Raw genomic sequence first — 15,341 nt, forward strand, 5'->3', positions numbered from 1 at the left:
TGGATTGCAGCAAAGTAGTGACGCGTAACTACGCGTCGAGCGAACGTGGCGGCGCGTGCGCGAGCGACGCAGCGTCGGCCCAGAATTCGCGTAACCAATCGGCCGGGAATGGAATCCGGGTGTTGCCGAGGGTCTAAAAGCACGCGCTTCCGAAGCTCGAAAAAGTCGCTCGAGAGCGTCCACCCACATCTCCGTCGTCCACGTCGTCCATGGCTCCCCTCGCGGATTTCCTCCTGTCGAGTCTCCCGCTCAAGTCGCTCGGTGTCCCCTACGAGCTCACCCACTATGTGCCCGGGAAGACGCCCTTCTCGACGCCCCAGGAGGTTTTCCCGACCCTCGCCGCCTACCTCGTCATCATCTTCGGCATCCAGGCGTTCATGAAGAACAAGCCACCATTAAGGCTCCAGTTCCTCTTCCGCCTCCACAATGCGTTCCTCACCAGCGGCAGTCTCCTCCTTGTCCTGCTCATGATGGAGGAGATCGTTCCGCTGGTGTACAACCACGGTGTGTTCTGGGGCCTCTGCGACGTGGATATGTGGTCTGAGGTGCGTGACGCACTGTCCCTCTCGCGCCCTGACGCGTCTCATGCGTCTTGCAGCGTCTGGAATTCTACTACATGATCAACTATTACTTCAAGTACATCGAGCTCATCGACACTGTGTTCCTTGCTCTCAAGAAGAAGCCTCTCGGTATGTGGCGGGCATCTCCGCGTCTATGTGGCGAATGCTGACTTGTGTTCAGCATTCCTGCACGTTTTCCACCACTCCGCAACCGCACTCTTATGCTATACTCAACTTAACGGAAAGACTAGTATCGTAAGTGACAGCTCATCGCGCGTTTAACCGCTCGGGGAAGGCTTACGCCCGATTCGTTCGCAGCAATGGGTCCCTATTGCCATCAACCTCACGGTCCATGTGATCATGTGTAAGTCATCAACTTGATGCGACCCTGGCATATCTGCTGACACCCCGGCCCAGACTACTACTACTACGCTACCGCTGGTGGTGCCAAGATCTGGGTATGTGTGGAAGCGCGTCTTCGTGAACTCTGAACTGATTGGAAGTTGCACAGTGGAAGAAATACCTTACGACCTTCCAAATCGTCCAGTTCGTTATCGACTTGTTCGTTGTCTACTTTGGCAGTGCGTATATCTCCTTGTCAGACATCCAAGCGTCGCTCAAGCAGCATTGTTCATAGCCTACTCGTACTACGCGGCCACGTACTTCCCGAACCTCCCTACTCTGGGTTCGTGCGCGGGAACGGAGAGTGCTGCGGTCTTCGGCTGTCTCCTGCTCACGAGCTACCTGGGCCTTTTCATCCAGTTCTACATTCAGACGTACAAGAAGCCGGCCGGCAAGAAGGCAGTTGCCAATGGCAAGGCGAACGGTGTCGCAAACGGGTGCGTCATATGTGATGCTCAGGGTGCATTCTTATCTGACACTATGCCATGTGCAGCCACAAAACCGAGTAATTGCGCTCCGGCACGCGTGGGTCGCAAAAGCTCAGCATTCCCCCCTGGCGTTGTACGATGTTGATACCCTAAAGTTGCAACGCCATTTCTCGGTCCTACTGCGAACACCCCGGCTGTGTCACCTGTCGTTTACCTGGTCACTGGTGTAAGGTAGAGCGTGCTTATTTGTACCCTTGGGCATGGTAGACGAGCTATGAATGACACGGACGGCGATGCATGATACACGTATATGTAGCGGGAGTGTGCCTAGGAGTCAGACAAGTTGGACGTTGCCACGCTCCGCGCGCGTTCTCCACTTGACACGACCGCGTGTTCTGTGCAAGAAGACGTCCCGGGTTCCTGGCAGGCGAAGGTCACGGAGTGCGACCGCCGGCTTCTGGGCCACGCCACGGTGTCTGAGCATCGGGGGCTGGTGGACAATGTCGCGACAGACGGCAGGGATGTTCAGGGCAACGAGGGGATTGAGATGCGCGGTGACAGAGAGTGTCAGGGAGGGACATGAATCAAGCCATTAACCATATATGGGCTGGCACTGAGACTCGAGTGCAGCGCCTATAGCACGGGCCAGCCGTGCGCCACCTTGTGTGTGCGTATTCTGCGGCTCTGTATGATTGTCATGTTGTGAGGTCCGCTCTAGCCTGCCTTCTTCCGCCCCCGACCCTCTCTTAATTTGCGACCCCGACGTGCATCCGATTTGCTCTTCTTTATCTCGACCTGTGCATATATCCATCACACCACCGACGCACGCCCTCTTATACCCCGTATACGCCACACGGACGCGTCTTTCTCCCCAGGCCCTCCCTCAGTCCCTCGCAGCCTCCCTGCACGCTCGTCAGACACTCCTCGACATCGGCGCACGCGTTGTTCCCCTCGTGCAAGCGAGGCGTCCCTACCTCGGTTGCGCCCGATCCTCATACAGCGCTCCTCTTCACCCGACATTCTCGGCCACCCTGCGGCGATGGACAAGGAATTCTACGTGTCTGTTGAGCTCTACGTCTCTGCAAAGGCTGCATCGGCCCTGCGCAAGGTGTGTGTCCGTCCCTGGATCTCGGCTAGGACACGGTGATATTCAGCACAATCCCATTAGCCGCCCACGAAGAAGAGCACAGACAAACGCGATGCTGCACGCGCCGCGTCCGGGAACGGAGAGACCTCTCAGAAGAAGGTGAAAGGTGCGTCGCTATTGCCACTGTTCGGGGCGAGCGTGCCCATTCATTCCCCGGGGTGCCGCTGCAGAGAAGGCGAGTTGGCTCAGCCTCGCGAAGAGTTCCACTGGCAGTGGCCAGTGGCGGCCGGCCAGATGCAAGTTGGTCGAGGAAGAGGAGGGTTGTCTGCTGAACATCTATGTAGACGTGAGTGCTACTACCTTCAATGCTGCGACTGTATGCGCTGACTCCGTGCCAGGACACTATATTATACCGATCTATCTACATGTATCTGCTGAACCACACAGACATCCGGATGGCCCACCGCTCCTTGTTTGAGAAGAGGAACTGTCTCGCCATCTTCTCCGTAGCGTACGTCTCCGTGTTGTCATGGCTTCCATTCCTCGCCCGTCCCGCTCGCTCACATATTTGTCCCCTGTCCATCAGCGGCCAGATGCGTGGCGCGGCGCCGACGACAGAGCCGCTCTATATCCAGTTCGAAGACGAGGAGACCGCGAACACCTGGCTTGCCCTCCTGCGGTCTTACGCAATGCCGGAAGTCTACGGCCGCTGGCTGTCGCCCGAGGACGGCGGCCTCTACCGCATGTGGCGGCAGGTCGACCTCACTTGCCTACAGGGCCGCAACCTCGGCGTCACCCGTCCATTATCGGACGAGCCGCCCACTGCGGAGCAGGAGGCCAAGGCAGAGGCGGACGCCATCGACATGGACGTCTATTGCGAGATATTTGTCAACGGCATCCTGTGCGGCCGGACGACCGTCAAGAAGGGGATAGGCTCCCCGGACTGGCACGAGCGGTTCGTCTTGCCTGACCTCCCGCCCTTCGAGAATTTGGAAATTGTCGTCTGGCGGGAGAAGAGGCTGACGAGGCCCTCGATGATCGGGAACGTCGTGATCGTCCTGGTCAATTTCCGGCGGGGAGACGCGGTCGAGGGCTGGTTCCCGGTGCTGAACGGCGGGCATGCCTCTAGCACTCAGGCAGGCGAGATGAGGCTGAAGATCAGGGTGGACGAGTGGGTTGATATGTTGCACTGTGTTGGATGCGTGGTTCAGTGGTTAACATTTCTGCCAGGGAGATCATCTTGCCGTATCACGTATACTCCAGGATGCTCAAGGTACGCATGGCGATGGTACTTCTGATATATGCGCTGACGCGTCATCAGACCCTGCACTCCCGTAACCATCTGGATTGGATGCGGGACCTGGAGACCAGGCTGAAGATGAAGAACGTCAACCAGAATATCATGTCCATCGCGATCGCGAAGAATGTGCTGTTGGAGAACATCATGGAGCTTGCCGACCGAGAGGTCGATGGTACCCATACTTGTAAGTGCTCTGTGTCGTGCATGTACCGGTCTCTGACGTGTGCAATTGAGCAGCTCACAACACACTGTTGTAAGTGTATTTAACGTCAGGTGGAGTAACAGAACCGCTCACCTACCTGATACAGCCGTGGGAACACCGTGTTCACAAAGACGGTGGAACTCTACATGTCGTGGTACGGCATGGCGTTTCTCGAAGCCAGCGTAGGTTCTTCGATCAGGCGTCTCTGCGCAGAGAAAGTCGCCATCGAGGTGGATCCCGTGCGCATCGGCAAAGGCGGGAAAGCCGTCGAGAAGAACGTGGAGCTGCTGGTGACTTGGTGTCAGGAGTTCTGGGACCGCATATACGACGCCAGGAGACAGTGCCCACCGTGCGTGTTTCATACATCCTACTGCGTCACGGTGTAGTACTGATCGCGCGCACATAGGGAACTCCGGAGGCTCTTTGAGCACATTCGGCGATTAGTCGAAACGCGCTACCGCGTCAAGGACGACCACAACCGGGAGCTTCCGTGGCAGAGCGTATCAGCGTTCTGTTTCCTACGTTTCATCGTCCCTGCAATCTTGCACCCACACCTCTTCGGTCTCTTACCAGGCAAGTATACCCATACCGGCTCTATGGCGGCCACCACGCTGACTTTTGACGTTCGCAGGTCTTCCGGATGTCGCTGTGCAGCGCAGTCTGACGTTGATTGCGAAGGTCGTACAGAGCCTTGCAAACCTCAATCCGGTAGGTTTCGATGCCCTATAATAGAGATGCACTCTGACTTTGCGTAACCGCAGGCTGTGCAGAAAGAGGAGTTCATGCGCGGTGTCAAGGACTTCCTCACGAATAGTCTGCAGGCGATGATCGACTACATTTTTGTTGTTTCGACACCGGAACCTGGAACTGCCGTCAAGGGTCCACTCACACCACTGTCGTCCGACAAGCATGAACGGTTACGCATCATGAACGCTCTGCGACACCGCAGTGCGATTGCTCCAGTCCTCCATCGCGAAGCCATACCCCTCCTTCCCTATCTCCTTGATATCCCACGACACCTCGCCGTTGTCACCTCTGTCGTCGTCCGCTACTCCCGAACGCAGAACTTCCAGCCGTCAAAACAGGGATCGATACCTGACGACAAGCACTTCGCCGAGTTCTGCACGCGGTGCCTAGAGGTCGAAGAGCAGGCGCTCTTCCGTGTCAGCAAGCTTGCAGCGAGGCCACGGCGACAGCACTCCGAGCCTGTCATCAACATACCTCCGCCTCCCGTCCCCACTAGTCCCATCCCCTCGTCACCGTCTTCATCTTGGAAGCTGCCCACACGAGAGCGCAAAATCTCGGCGTCCGCTGTCTCGCCTACAAAGCGCCGGGCACGCAAACCGAGTCGTCCGTCCACAGCACCGTCCAGTCCTGAGCGCGGTTCCGACAGTGCTGCCTCCGGACGGTCTCTCGGGTCGAGCGTAGCAGAACCACGCTCTCCGAACAACCAGAACCACCCGCCGCTCCCTTCGCCCCTTCCCACACCCACATCGCCGTCAGCAGCGGACGGCTTCGAAACGCGTCCGCGGGCTAAGCGTCCTAATCTGGTTCACCATCCGCGATCAACGTCCACTGACTCGCCACTTGCAAGAAAGGCCGTTCCAGAACCTCTGCTGTCGCCCATGTCAGATAGCTCGGTAGACGTGTCCGACGAGGCTGGGAAGCGGCGCAAGAACATCTTCCGTTCGATCCTGACGCGGCGATAGTCGCTGTATTGTCACGTCTCTGTACTGTAGTACTTACTGTTGCACTGCTTGTTTTGCTGTCTGCGCTATTAGCTATTGTTGTTGGGAGAGTATTGTATGCATTAGTCGTCAATGTTTTGTACCTCATATTACATCCGGTAGATCAGTCCATGGCTACTACAGCACAACATCGTCAACACTGGGGCATGTGCGGTGCGGTCAATCGGCGCTCAGCTGGTGGTACGCTTCTCTGCAGGTCCAGAAGCGTCCGCTGTCAGCGGCTTCTGTATGAGCCTTTGAGCCTCGACTGCCACGTCTTCTGATGTGCTCCGTATCGTGATACGAGAGAGCTGCGAATGGCACATGAGTTGATTGAGAGGAATGACATGAACGGAAAGCGCACCTTCGCCTCCCGATTCGGTTCTAGCCGTAGCAGACACCCAACCTTTCCGTCCACCGCTGTATGCAGGATGCCAGCTCCCACAACGTTACTCGGGTTCGGATCGATACCCTCCAACACCTGGAAGCCATGCCCAGACACGACCTGTCTCTGCTTCGTAATGTCGATGTGTCCGGTGGCGTCCAAGGAGATCGGGAAGATGCTTTGTGCCTCCCGTGGAGGACCGCCGATGAGCTTCCACCGCTCAAAGAAGTCTGTCGAGCTGAGCTTGACGCCCTCCAGGAACTTCGTGACCACGATGGGGAGGCGCACTGCGATCGTCTGATGCGCGCCAGCGAGGAAGGAGACGACAAGGATAGGCGGTATCTTGAACACCTTCTTACATTCGACCTGGACAATCTGCTGGATCTGCGTCCTCGGCGCGAGTGTGCTGGGAGCAATCTTCACGAACGACACTGAGAGCGCCTCGGGCTCTTCGTTGTGTAGTGTCGTCGTGAACGATGTGAGGGGGGCCGACATCTTGTTCCCGACGTACACAGCCACCTGGCCGAGAGGGCCATGATAGCGTGATTTAATACCGACTTGTATCTGAACGTCCTCGTAGAGTACGCCGTCAGCGGTGTAGAGGAGCTTGTCGAACCACCGGTCGACATTGGGCCCAGCTATGAGACGGGGAATGCCCTTCTCCGCCAGTGCCGCTGAGGGGTCCATGCCCGTGGGGGAGGAGGTGAGGTCGAGGCCAATGAGGGAGTTAGTGATGTCGGAGGAGATATCGCCAGTAGATGAAGGAGTAGCCCCGTTCGTCTCCACTTTCATCGTTGGTTTGCGCAACATCTTGGACGTCTGGCGTGCAAGGTTCGCCTCCTTGTCGCCAATCGTCCACGTCCGCTTGTCTTCGGTGTCGCCCTGCTTCTTGTGAAGTCGGCTAATGAGCGCGCTCTCGCGCGGAGGGAAGGGCGGGATCTCCTCGCAGACGTTCTGTAACAGCTCGTCTTCCTCTGGCCGCAAGGCAAGGGCATAGAACTCGCATGCTCGCTGCTGCAGGTCGACATCCAAGACATGTCGGTATCGCTCGAAGACATTGACCAGCTGGGGCTTGATTTCCGGAAAGACGTTGACCCACTTGATGTACGTCGACAGGAGGAGGGCACGGGTGGGCGCCATGCAGAACTGTGATTTCGAGTGAAGGACCTGAAATTGTTCGATGGGACTGTATCCAGGTTCGTTGGCGATGAGATGACCATATTCACCCAGAATGTAGCCTAGAGGCAAGGTAAGATCTGCGGCCAAAATATCTGCGATTGTGTGTGCAACTCACCGCCGACTTTCACCAAGCTCTCATGCGACGACGGCGACTTCAGGTACTCGAAGACAACTTTTGCCGCGTATGCTTGTAGATCCTCCGTGTTCGTCACAATCTGGACAACACGGTACCAGACCTCCTCGCCGACATGGTCTCCTGCGGCACTGAGAAGCTCCAGAATGGTGTCAACGTACCATTTGTACGTGTTCGCATACTTCTCCGTGAGGATAGCTATCTTCAAGACCATCTCTTCTCGAAGACCGTAATCCGCGACCTTCAAGTACCTGAGGAGCTCGCCCACAATAAGCTCCGAGTTGTCTGTGTCGCACATACTGTAGAGGAGGTCGAGAGCACGACGACGGACAGAGATATCCTTGTCGCGCAGGGAGAGAATGATGGTGCCTTGGTGCTTCTTGATGGCCTCCAGGTTGTCCGTGCGCGCAGCAAGATGTGCCATGGTGTCCAAGCCCAGATATCGCACATTCGTCTCTTTTGAGCTGATGAACCGAGCAAGCAGGACGGCAGCCGTGTTGACCAGTGGAGAGTTGGTGTCGTTATGGATGGCAAGGCTGATAGCCTCGAAGAGAACGGCATGCTGGGCATTGTTGTGTTGTACGTTCCGTGACGGCTCATTGCAATTGTTCATGATAGTCTGGAGAACCTCTTGCAACATGATCTGTATGGTAGGGTCCTCTGATGGACACTGATTAGGGCGTTATCAACATTGAACAGCATGAAGCACAACATGCCTGGTGGAGGGTAATATTGCAGGAGGCGTAATAGTTTGACCTGCAGCCAAGGTATGGGAACCTTGTAGTATGCGTATGTTGCCGCGAATTCATGCTCGACCACAAGCTGTTATTCCGAGTCAAGAACACATTTCGGAAGCACGGGCATAGGCAGCTCTACTCACACGATTGAGCCTGTCCACCGCCTTCTGGTAACAAACCGCGAAGGCGTCGAGATGATCTTGAGCCAGCGCCATGACCAGACTTGTGACACTCAGCACTACGCCCTAGACACATATGAGAGCGTTGTCTCAAACGGAACGGTTGATGCTTACAAGGTCTGGGTCATCCATAATTGACACTATACGTAAGGCCCATTCCTTCGCAGGGATGACGTCGGGGTGTTTACGATATAGACGAAGAAGTGTGAGGGCGGCTTTCTTCCGGACGAAATTCTCAGAAGTTCTGATGCGCCTCATAAGTATCGTAGAACACAGGCCGTGAGCAGTGCGTAGGCTTAGGCTACTCACGGTGAGATCAGCAGTCGATGCACATCCTCCGCAAGCGCCTCCGCCATTTCTTGACCGCCGACATTCGCAATCGCATGGAGTGCTAGGCAGTTATGAATTTCGTTGTTGTCATTGAGGTCCTTGCGGATGGAGTTGACAACCAGACGGAGGAAGTCCGAGTTCTCATGCATAAGCAGCGTCACAGCAAGGTAACCCTGAACACTCGCATGAATGACTGTGATGCAGGTTACACGGTTGTGATGCTCACAATCTGCTTCTCGCTGTATTTCGAGCTGGATATTAGGTTGACAGCCTCCATGTGGCCGACGTCCACCTTGTATCCAAGAATGTAGGTGAAGATGACCTTCGCTACATATCTACGGTGTGGATGCCATAAGTACACAGTCCCAGAGACAGATGCCACAAGCTTACTTCTTCTTCTGGTACCCGTCCAAGTTCCCATCTACCACATTTCAAGACCCATGCCTCTGAGCACTCAAAATAACATACCTTTGAATCGTTTGCGAATGTTCGCCATCTCCTTGTTGATTCGCTTCTCCTCCAGCTCCCTGACGCGGGCACCGCGGATATCCGCGATGAACTAACTCCGAGCAATGAGCGACTAGACCATAGACAGTGGCCGTAGAGTGCGCACCTGCGTCAGGCCTCGCATGTTAGTCGCCATGGTGGTATATTGTCAATGTAAGGGTAACTTGACAGAGGGTGTCGTGGGGTTGATGGAAAAGCAAGATGTACAGCGTATCAGAGCAGCGCGTTCGCAGAGCCAGAGTCGTCAGAGAAGTAAAGTAAGCCGCCCAGAGGAGCTCATGAGCAGGCGAGACCGTCAAGTAAGGACGTGAGTGGTGGTGGAACTCAGAGACGTACTAAGTATGAGCACTGTTTCCCCGATGGGCCCTACGGTATCACGTGACTCCACCACATTACTCGGACGCGTTTCTCGGACAACCCCTCGGAAGCATCGGCCCAAATAATGGTGAGCAAAGAATGTTCCATTACACGACTAGCGAAGGTAGAAAGCTACTGTACTTCGATACAAAGACTAAATGCTGAACGTTCTTCTACGTAGCACCAGAACCCCAGAACCCCCTTCACGGCCTCGACAGTCTACTTGGGGTGCTCGGTCTTGATGAGTACGCTGGCCCCATGTTATATGGCGTCGAATACCCCGACCGCGATCCACTACTGTAGGGTGTGTACGGCAACCGCGACGACATGAGAGCGGGGGAATCCATGGGAGTGCCCGGCCGCGAGTTCGACTGGGACTGCATCGCGACGCGGTACGTGCTGTAGTGGTTGAGGATGCGGACGAGATCCATGGTCATCAGGTCAAGCTCCTTCATCTCCGTATCCGTCATCGGGACGTTGGTCAAATCATCCTCATCCTCATCCCCCGACTCATCTTCCCGTCCTTCGTCATACGTGAGCGGCTTCTTGTTTTGGTGCGCTTTACGCTGCCGGCTGGCGATGATACCCTGGAAGACACGCAGCATGCAGTCTTCCAGCATCACCTTCAACCGCTCGAGGTCGTCCAGAACGTCCGGCCGACCAATGATAGGAAGCCATTCGTCGCACTCGAGGCCGCGTTGCGTGACCGCAATACGGTAGGCGCCGAAGAGGACGTAGGTAAGGGGGTCGAGGCGCGTGGTGCCAACCAGGTATTTCTCTCCGCTCTGCCCGGCCGAGATATTCTGCCGCTTCTCGGCGTACGCAACAATCTGCTTCTCGAGATGGGGATGGTCACCTCCGTCCTTAGGCATCTCCCGCTTGCGGTGGTTGACACTGGACGGATGGATGATCACAACCTTCATGGCGAGATGAGCCTCGACGGTAGGAGCGAGAGGTAGCGATCACATACCTTGTCCACAGCCGTTCGGTAGGTCCTCTCGCCTGTCCGGATAGCGAACTTCGGCTGGCATGCAATGGCAAGCAGCCCGGCCAACAGCGGCAGGGAATCCCCGTTCTCGTTCAGCTGGTGAGGAAGTGGGGGAATTTCCCTGTGCCGCACGCCCGGAGCAACGTACGGGAGCTTCCCGCCCGCGGAGACGTCGATGACACCAACATCGTAGAGAGCCTTCAACAGGTGGTCCTTCACCTTCGCGATATTGAGCAGCACTGGCTTCGACAGGAAGTTATCGGAGCAGAATCGGTTCGCGGAGACGTACAGTCCCTGGCTCTGAAGCGCGTACCATTCGCGGTACGCGCGGAGAGCGGCAAGGAGATCAGAACGGAACTCCTCCGGCGTCCACGAATTCTTCTTCGCTTGTGCCTCTGCCTTGACGTGCATAGGTGCCACGAAGGGCTCGCGCGCACCCATGATGGCCGCGAGCGTGAGCGCGGAGTCGAGACAGCGGAAAAATGAACCAAAGAGCACAAGACGACCGAGACGTGGGTCGACAGGGAGCTGCAAGAGGACGCTCCCCAACGAAGTCAGGTTGTTGTTTTCGTCGAGCGCACCGACCATGTGCAACGACTGAATCGCGGCTTCGATACGCTCGGGGGCAGGCGGCTCGATAGTCGCCGCGAGGACCTCCTCAATCGTCATACCAGGGAAGTTGAGCGCCTTCACGTGCATGACGACGTTCTCAAGGTCGACACGCTTCATCTCGACTGTCTGGTGCGGGTGGAGCTCCTCGGCATGTTTCTGGCTGAGAATGCCGTAGTACTCTCCAGATCGGTGACGACCTGCACGTCCCGCACGCTGGTTCAGGTTGGACGAACCGACCCAGGCGGAGACGAGGTTGGAAATGTGTCGTGAGGGGTCGTAACGTTGCTCTTTGATACGAGCAGTGTCGACGACATACACGACGTCGGGGATGGTGACGGAGGTCTCGGCAATATTGGTGGAGAGAATGATGCGGCGGACACCGGCTGGAGGCGGGTCAAAGATCGCTTGTTGTTCGGCGACGGGGATGGAGGAGTGGAGGAGATGGATGCTGAATTTGCTCGTATCCGTGAAGTTGAAACCAAACGATCTCGACCTGTCAGACTCGGTCAGGACTCTCCTGACAGCAGAGATATCGTCCCAGCCCGGCAGGAAGACAAGTACGTGGCCGTCTTCTGACTGCTTCAGGACATGAGCGATGGTCAAGGCGACAAGGGGGACAGGGAGTTCAAGATCGTCGGTATCACGAGAGTGATCACGGAGTACGGGAGTAGGTGCACGAGAGGAAGGTAGAGAAAGCGAGAGTCCGGGCGCGTCGTGTCCGAGTTCCTGCGTCAAGTACTTGCGAACCGACTCTTCCCTGAACACCCAGTTATTCTGAGGCTGAGAGGCGAGATGGGGTACGAAGTGGTCCAGGAAGTGCTTCTGAACCGGGTACGCGCGACCAGGGACCTCGACGACGCCGGCGGGTTTGCCCTGCTCATCGGGGAAGTAGTTCCTGAACAATGTAGAGTCGATGGTAGCGCTCATGAGCACGATCTTGATCGGCTTCTTCTGCGCGCGCCGTTCCGCGAGTAGTCGCTTCAGGACGACGAGCATGAGATCGATATCGACGTCGCGCTCGTGCACTTCATCAACAACAATGTGGGTGACCTCATCCATACTCCGCCGAGAAGATGTCTCCAACAGCGCGCTCTGCATCTTGCGCAAGAACACACCAGTAGTGCAGTATGTGATTGACCCGTGATCCTCTGGGAGCTTCGACTCGAACCGGACCTGGTACCCGACTGTTCCCCGGTTACCACAAGGCTCGCCCCTCTCTTTCGCGACACGCTCGGCGACACTGATAGCGGCGATACGACGGGGCTGCGTACAGATGATGTTGCACTTCGCGCCCTCACCGCGCTCTATCCACTGGTCGAGGAGCAGCTGAGGGATCTGGGTCGTCTTTCCAGAACCAGTCGCCGCCATGCAGATGGTCACGTCATGCTCGTCGATATGCTTAAGTAGCTCTTCCGACTTCGTGAAGACGGGGAGGGACGCGCGGGTGTTGCGGATAGACTCCAATTCGGGGTTTGTCAGATAGGCCTGACGACGTTTCTGGAGTTGCTGTGACTTCTCCCGAAGGTAAGTCTCAGATGGGGGAGCTCGGCGGTACGATGAAGCGGCCTGATGTTGCTGAACGTCCTCTCCGTCTCCAGTAGTCCGGATGGTGGGCCTATTGCGGTACAGCGTGCTCCGCTTGATGTCCTCCTTGAGATTATCAATCTTGTCCTGGAGGAGATCGTCGGCCTGGAAGAGCACGGTGGGGGCCATTCCAAGGTCCTTACCCGCCTTGACGTCACGAGTGAACTCCTTCCAAATCTCGGGATCGCACTTCTCCAGGTACTGCACGACGTCGGTGTAACACCTCGTCATAGCTTCCTTCTTGTTTGCGCCCTTGCCGAACCCAATGCGACGATCCCCAACAATCATATCCGCCTGCCATGGACCGCGACTCGGCTGGGCATATACGATGTCTGGTTTTGCGAAGCGGAACCGCCGACAGTAGTAGTCCATGAATTGGCGGGCCTTCTCATACGTGACCACAGTGCCGTCCGAGAGCGTCGTCTCCACGGGCGTAGGTTCGTCCTTCTTCTTGTCCAGCTTCGCCCCACATTTATGAGTAAGCAGCCAGACATATGTATGCGTGAAGGTACATACCCCGCCAACCGCATCTAACTGGTACAGCGCGGATAGGGCAGCTAGGTTCTCTGCGCTCTTACGGACCACGCCGTCGCCAACGCCCGTGATGTCTCCATTCTCGTGCTTTACAGTGATCGTGGATCTTAATGTAGAGATCAGACAAGGTCTGATAGCGAGCCATATGCAATTCTCACCTCCATACAGCCTGGTCAGTTCCCTCCACGATTACTTGCTGAGACTGGAAGGCCATCTGGTTGCCGGTCGACATGATGTAGTTGTTGAGTGGTGATTTGGGATTCGTTTCATGGAGCTTCTTCAGTACTTTTGTGCGATAGGTGTTGGTGATGTACTGCTCGTCATGGAACGGTCCAGGTGCAGGAGGGAAACGAGGTTCCCTCTGCTTCTTCCGTCCACCGCGTCCGCCACCTGAGACGTTGTTCTTGTGCGCGCGAGCGAGGAGGGAAGACCCCGAGCCGCCGCGGCCTGAGCGAGGATGGTAGCGCTCCTGATGGGACATAGGCGAGGAGGTAGAAGAAGTGTGTTGGTGGTGATCGCCTCTAAGGATTTTGGCGGGTGGTTCTTCGGCAGAGGGAGAGCGGGATGTGCGTTTGGGGGAAGAAGAGGAGTCTTTGGCGGTACGAGTCTGGTAAGCACGGAAGGACGAGGATGCCGAAGACGTCGCGAGAGGAGAGGAGTTCTTCGATGGCATTAGAGGGAGGCCGCGCCTTAATCTGAGTATATATCCAAGTCGCATAAGGATATGAACAGGGCAGACGGATCTGCCACCGTGGGGAGGGTAAATGTAATCGGACTGATTCGAGCGAGACGCTGCACAGACCTAGAGGTCCTCCTCCTGGCTCAATCCTCGTCTAATGTGTTGCCGCTGGACGGCTTTTGGGCGAGCAGAGATGCAGGCGGGTGTAGACGACGGTGACGGTGGTGAGCAGCAACGACTTGGCCGTGCAAGCTGGACAAGAGCTCTTGCAGGCGCCCTGCCTGCACTTTCGCTGGAAAATGCCGGCGCCCGATTTGGCAGTTTTGACGTCAGTCACAAGTCCGTCTGGACCGCGCAGAGAACGGTACAGGTCTTTAATATTTTGGTTGTTGACCATGTCTGGCCCGCGGTAATGAGGCCTGGAAGAAGCTGTTATCTATAGCCAATATGCACCGAGGCTAGCATAGCGGTACATGTCTACTCTAGTGATCATGGACAACAGCGGGCCATGCTGCGGCAGCAGACTCGATGCCTTGCAGATACTTCAGCTTAATCGCCGCCGTTCTGAGGGCCTCCCAGTCTTTAGCCCCTACGAGCTGTTCGATCTCTTGCAACGTCTCTTGTATCTTGGCTGCATACGGCCGTGAGTTCACTGTCCACTTCGTGAAGCAAGTCATCAAACCACGCACCGTCGTTCGCCGTCCGGATCTCAGCAACTTCATCCGGGGATTCTGCACTCGCAAGTCCCTCCCGTGCCTCCATGACATCCATCAGAAGCTCCATGTCTTCTAGTTTATCCGTCTCCTCTCCTCCGTGACCCTCTCGAGCAAGAATATACTCAACTCGCCTTAGCGGGTTAGATAGCCTGTGCAACGCTTCGTTGACACGAGAAGACATGGCAGCTGCGATAGCCTGGCTTTCCTTTGAAGCAGCCATGGTTAGCATGCATCGTAAGGCTGCGATAATGACTACTTACTGGAGGTCTGGCGACCCACCGATCGGGGTGCACCACAGTCTGCACTGCGCGGAACTCATTCTTGAGCTGCGGCACGTTCACAACGAAAGGATTCGGCTCGTATGGAACTCCTAGCATTTCATGGTAGCTCATAGACTCCGGGATGGGCGCAATGTAGGAGCATTTCGTGCAGACGGGCAGAGCGGTCGGCAGAGGTGCTGAACATGATGGGCATGTCTTCGGCCTAGTCGACGCGTGGCTGTAGTTCCGTGCAAGCGTCGCTGCTGGCGTCACACGCGGTGGCGTGTATTGTAGTGCAGAACGCGACGCGATTGTTCTGGGGAGAGGGACACGAACACGGGCAGGGAGAGACGCGAGTGCGCGAAGCCGGAACATGGGCGCAGGGAAGGTAGAAGTGATGACGTCATGTGATCATTGCGGGGAACATAAGTGCCAAGCAGCTGCGTCCGCGAACG

At 56.4% G+C, this 15,341-nt stretch overlaps 5 protein-coding genes across 5 annotated transcripts; 2 read left to right on the forward strand and 3 right to left on the reverse strand.

Moving 5' to 3' along the window:
* Positions 1 to 207: 207 nt before the first annotated feature.
* L226DRAFT_497622 (GNS1/SUR4 membrane protein) lies at positions 208 to 1,916 on the forward strand (the record flags this gene model as incomplete). Its single annotated transcript, XM_067677623.1, has 8 exons — positions 208 to 545; positions 599 to 689; positions 742 to 815; positions 879 to 924; positions 978 to 1,018; positions 1,072 to 1,141; positions 1,198 to 1,399; positions 1,456 to 1,916. Coding segments are annotated over 8 exons (878 nt in total), but the record flags the coding sequence as incomplete, so codon positions are not given.
* Positions 1,917 to 2,049: 133 nt separating this feature from the next.
* Positions 2,050 to 5,861, forward strand: L226DRAFT_549270 (Rho GTPase activation protein). The gene is made up of 12 exons (XM_067682664.1): positions 2,050 to 2,498; positions 2,559 to 2,643; positions 2,708 to 2,823; positions 2,876 to 2,988; positions 3,064 to 3,648; positions 3,708 to 3,750; positions 3,799 to 3,961; positions 4,015 to 4,030; positions 4,086 to 4,328; positions 4,386 to 4,552; positions 4,611 to 4,687; positions 4,741 to 5,861. Exons 1-12 carry the CDS (start codon positions 2,430 to 2,432, stop codon positions 5,686 to 5,688), a joined length of 2,625 nt encoding a protein of 874 aa, XP_067543111.1. The 5' UTR covers positions 2,050 to 2,429; the 3' UTR covers positions 5,689 to 5,861.
* Positions 5,752 to 9,476, reverse strand: L226DRAFT_497624 (Adaptor protein complex AP-2 alpha subunit). Its single transcript, XM_067677624.1, has 11 exons — positions 9,263 to 9,476; positions 9,118 to 9,208; positions 9,040 to 9,070; positions 8,876 to 8,984; positions 8,629 to 8,822; positions 8,434 to 8,563; positions 8,284 to 8,385; positions 8,120 to 8,225; positions 7,386 to 8,063; positions 6,071 to 7,329; positions 5,752 to 6,017 (listed from the first exon to the last, which is right to left on the reverse strand). The coding sequence occupies exons 1-11, from the start codon at positions 9,290 to 9,292 to the stop codon at positions 5,898 to 5,900; spliced, it is 2,850 nt and encodes a 949-aa protein (XP_067543112.1). The 5' UTR covers positions 9,293 to 9,476; the 3' UTR covers positions 5,752 to 5,897.
* Positions 9,477 to 9,716: 240 nt separating this feature from the next.
* Positions 9,717 to 13,712, reverse strand: L226DRAFT_450336 (P-loop containing nucleoside triphosphate hydrolase protein; the record flags this gene model as incomplete). Its single annotated transcript, XM_067674942.1, has 4 exons — positions 9,717 to 10,430; positions 10,484 to 13,156; positions 13,214 to 13,337; positions 13,390 to 13,712. 4 exons carry the CDS (start codon positions 13,710 to 13,712, stop codon positions 9,717 to 9,719), a joined length of 3,834 nt encoding a protein of 1,277 aa, XP_067543113.1.
* Positions 13,713 to 14,312: 600 nt separating this feature from the next.
* L226DRAFT_607650 (Co-chaperone Hsc20) lies at positions 14,313 to 15,269 on the reverse strand. The gene is made up of 3 exons (XM_067685833.1): positions 14,887 to 15,269; positions 14,600 to 14,831; positions 14,313 to 14,541 (listed from the first exon to the last, which is right to left on the reverse strand). Exons 1-3 carry the CDS (start codon positions 15,259 to 15,261, stop codon positions 14,393 to 14,395), a joined length of 756 nt encoding a protein of 251 aa, XP_067543114.1. The 5' UTR covers positions 15,262 to 15,269; the 3' UTR covers positions 14,313 to 14,392.
* Positions 15,270 to 15,341: the final 72 nt, after the last annotated feature.

The sequence above is a fragment of the Lentinus tigrinus genome (assembly GCF_003813185.1).
Source record: "Lentinus tigrinus ALCF2SS1-7 unplaced genomic scaffold L226scaffold_1, whole genome shotgun sequence".
NCBI lineage: Eukaryota > Fungi > Basidiomycota > Agaricomycetes > Polyporales > Polyporaceae > Lentinus > Lentinus tigrinus.

What these genes read in the sequence shown, in the direction of transcription:
- L226DRAFT_549270 (XM_067682664.1), top strand. Translation starts at nt 2,430, where the DNA reads ATGGACAAGGAATTCTACGTGTCTGTTGAGCTCTACGTCTCTGCAAAG. An exon ending in CTGCATCGGCCCTGCGCAAG is followed by an intron (nt 2,499 to 2,558) that starts GTGTGTGTCCGT and finishes CAATCCCATTAG; the next exon opens with CCGCCCACGAAGAAGAGCAC. An exon ending in GCCAGGAGACAGTGCCCACC is followed by an intron (nt 4,329 to 4,385) that starts GTGCGTGTTTCA and finishes GCGCGCACATAG; the next exon opens with GGAACTCCGGAGGCTCTTTG.
- L226DRAFT_607650 (XM_067685833.1), bottom strand. Translation starts at nt 15,261, where the DNA reads ATGTTCCGGCTTCGCGCACTCGCGTCTCTCCCTGCCCGTGTTCGTGTC. An exon ending in GGTGGGTCGCCAGACCTCCA is followed by an intron (nt 14,832 to 14,886) that starts GTAAGTAGTCAT and finishes GCTGCTTCAAAG; the next exon opens with GAAAGCCAGGCTATCGCAGC. An exon ending in GATCCGGACGGCGAACGACG is followed by an intron (nt 14,542 to 14,599) that starts GTGCGTGGTTTG and finishes GGCCGTATGCAG; the next exon opens with CCAAGATACAAGAGACGTTG.
- L226DRAFT_497624 (XM_067677624.1), bottom strand. Translation starts at nt 9,292, where the DNA reads ATGGCGACTAACATGCGAGGCCTGACGCAG. An exon ending in ACATGCGAGGCCTGACGCAG is followed by an intron (nt 9,209 to 9,262) that starts GTGCGCACTCTA and finishes GCTCGGAGTTAG; the next exon opens with TTCATCGCGGATATCCGCGG. An exon ending in AATACAGCGAGAAGCAGATT is followed by an intron (nt 8,823 to 8,875) that starts GTGAGCATCACA and finishes GCGAGTGTTCAG; the next exon opens with GGTTACCTTGCTGTGACGCT.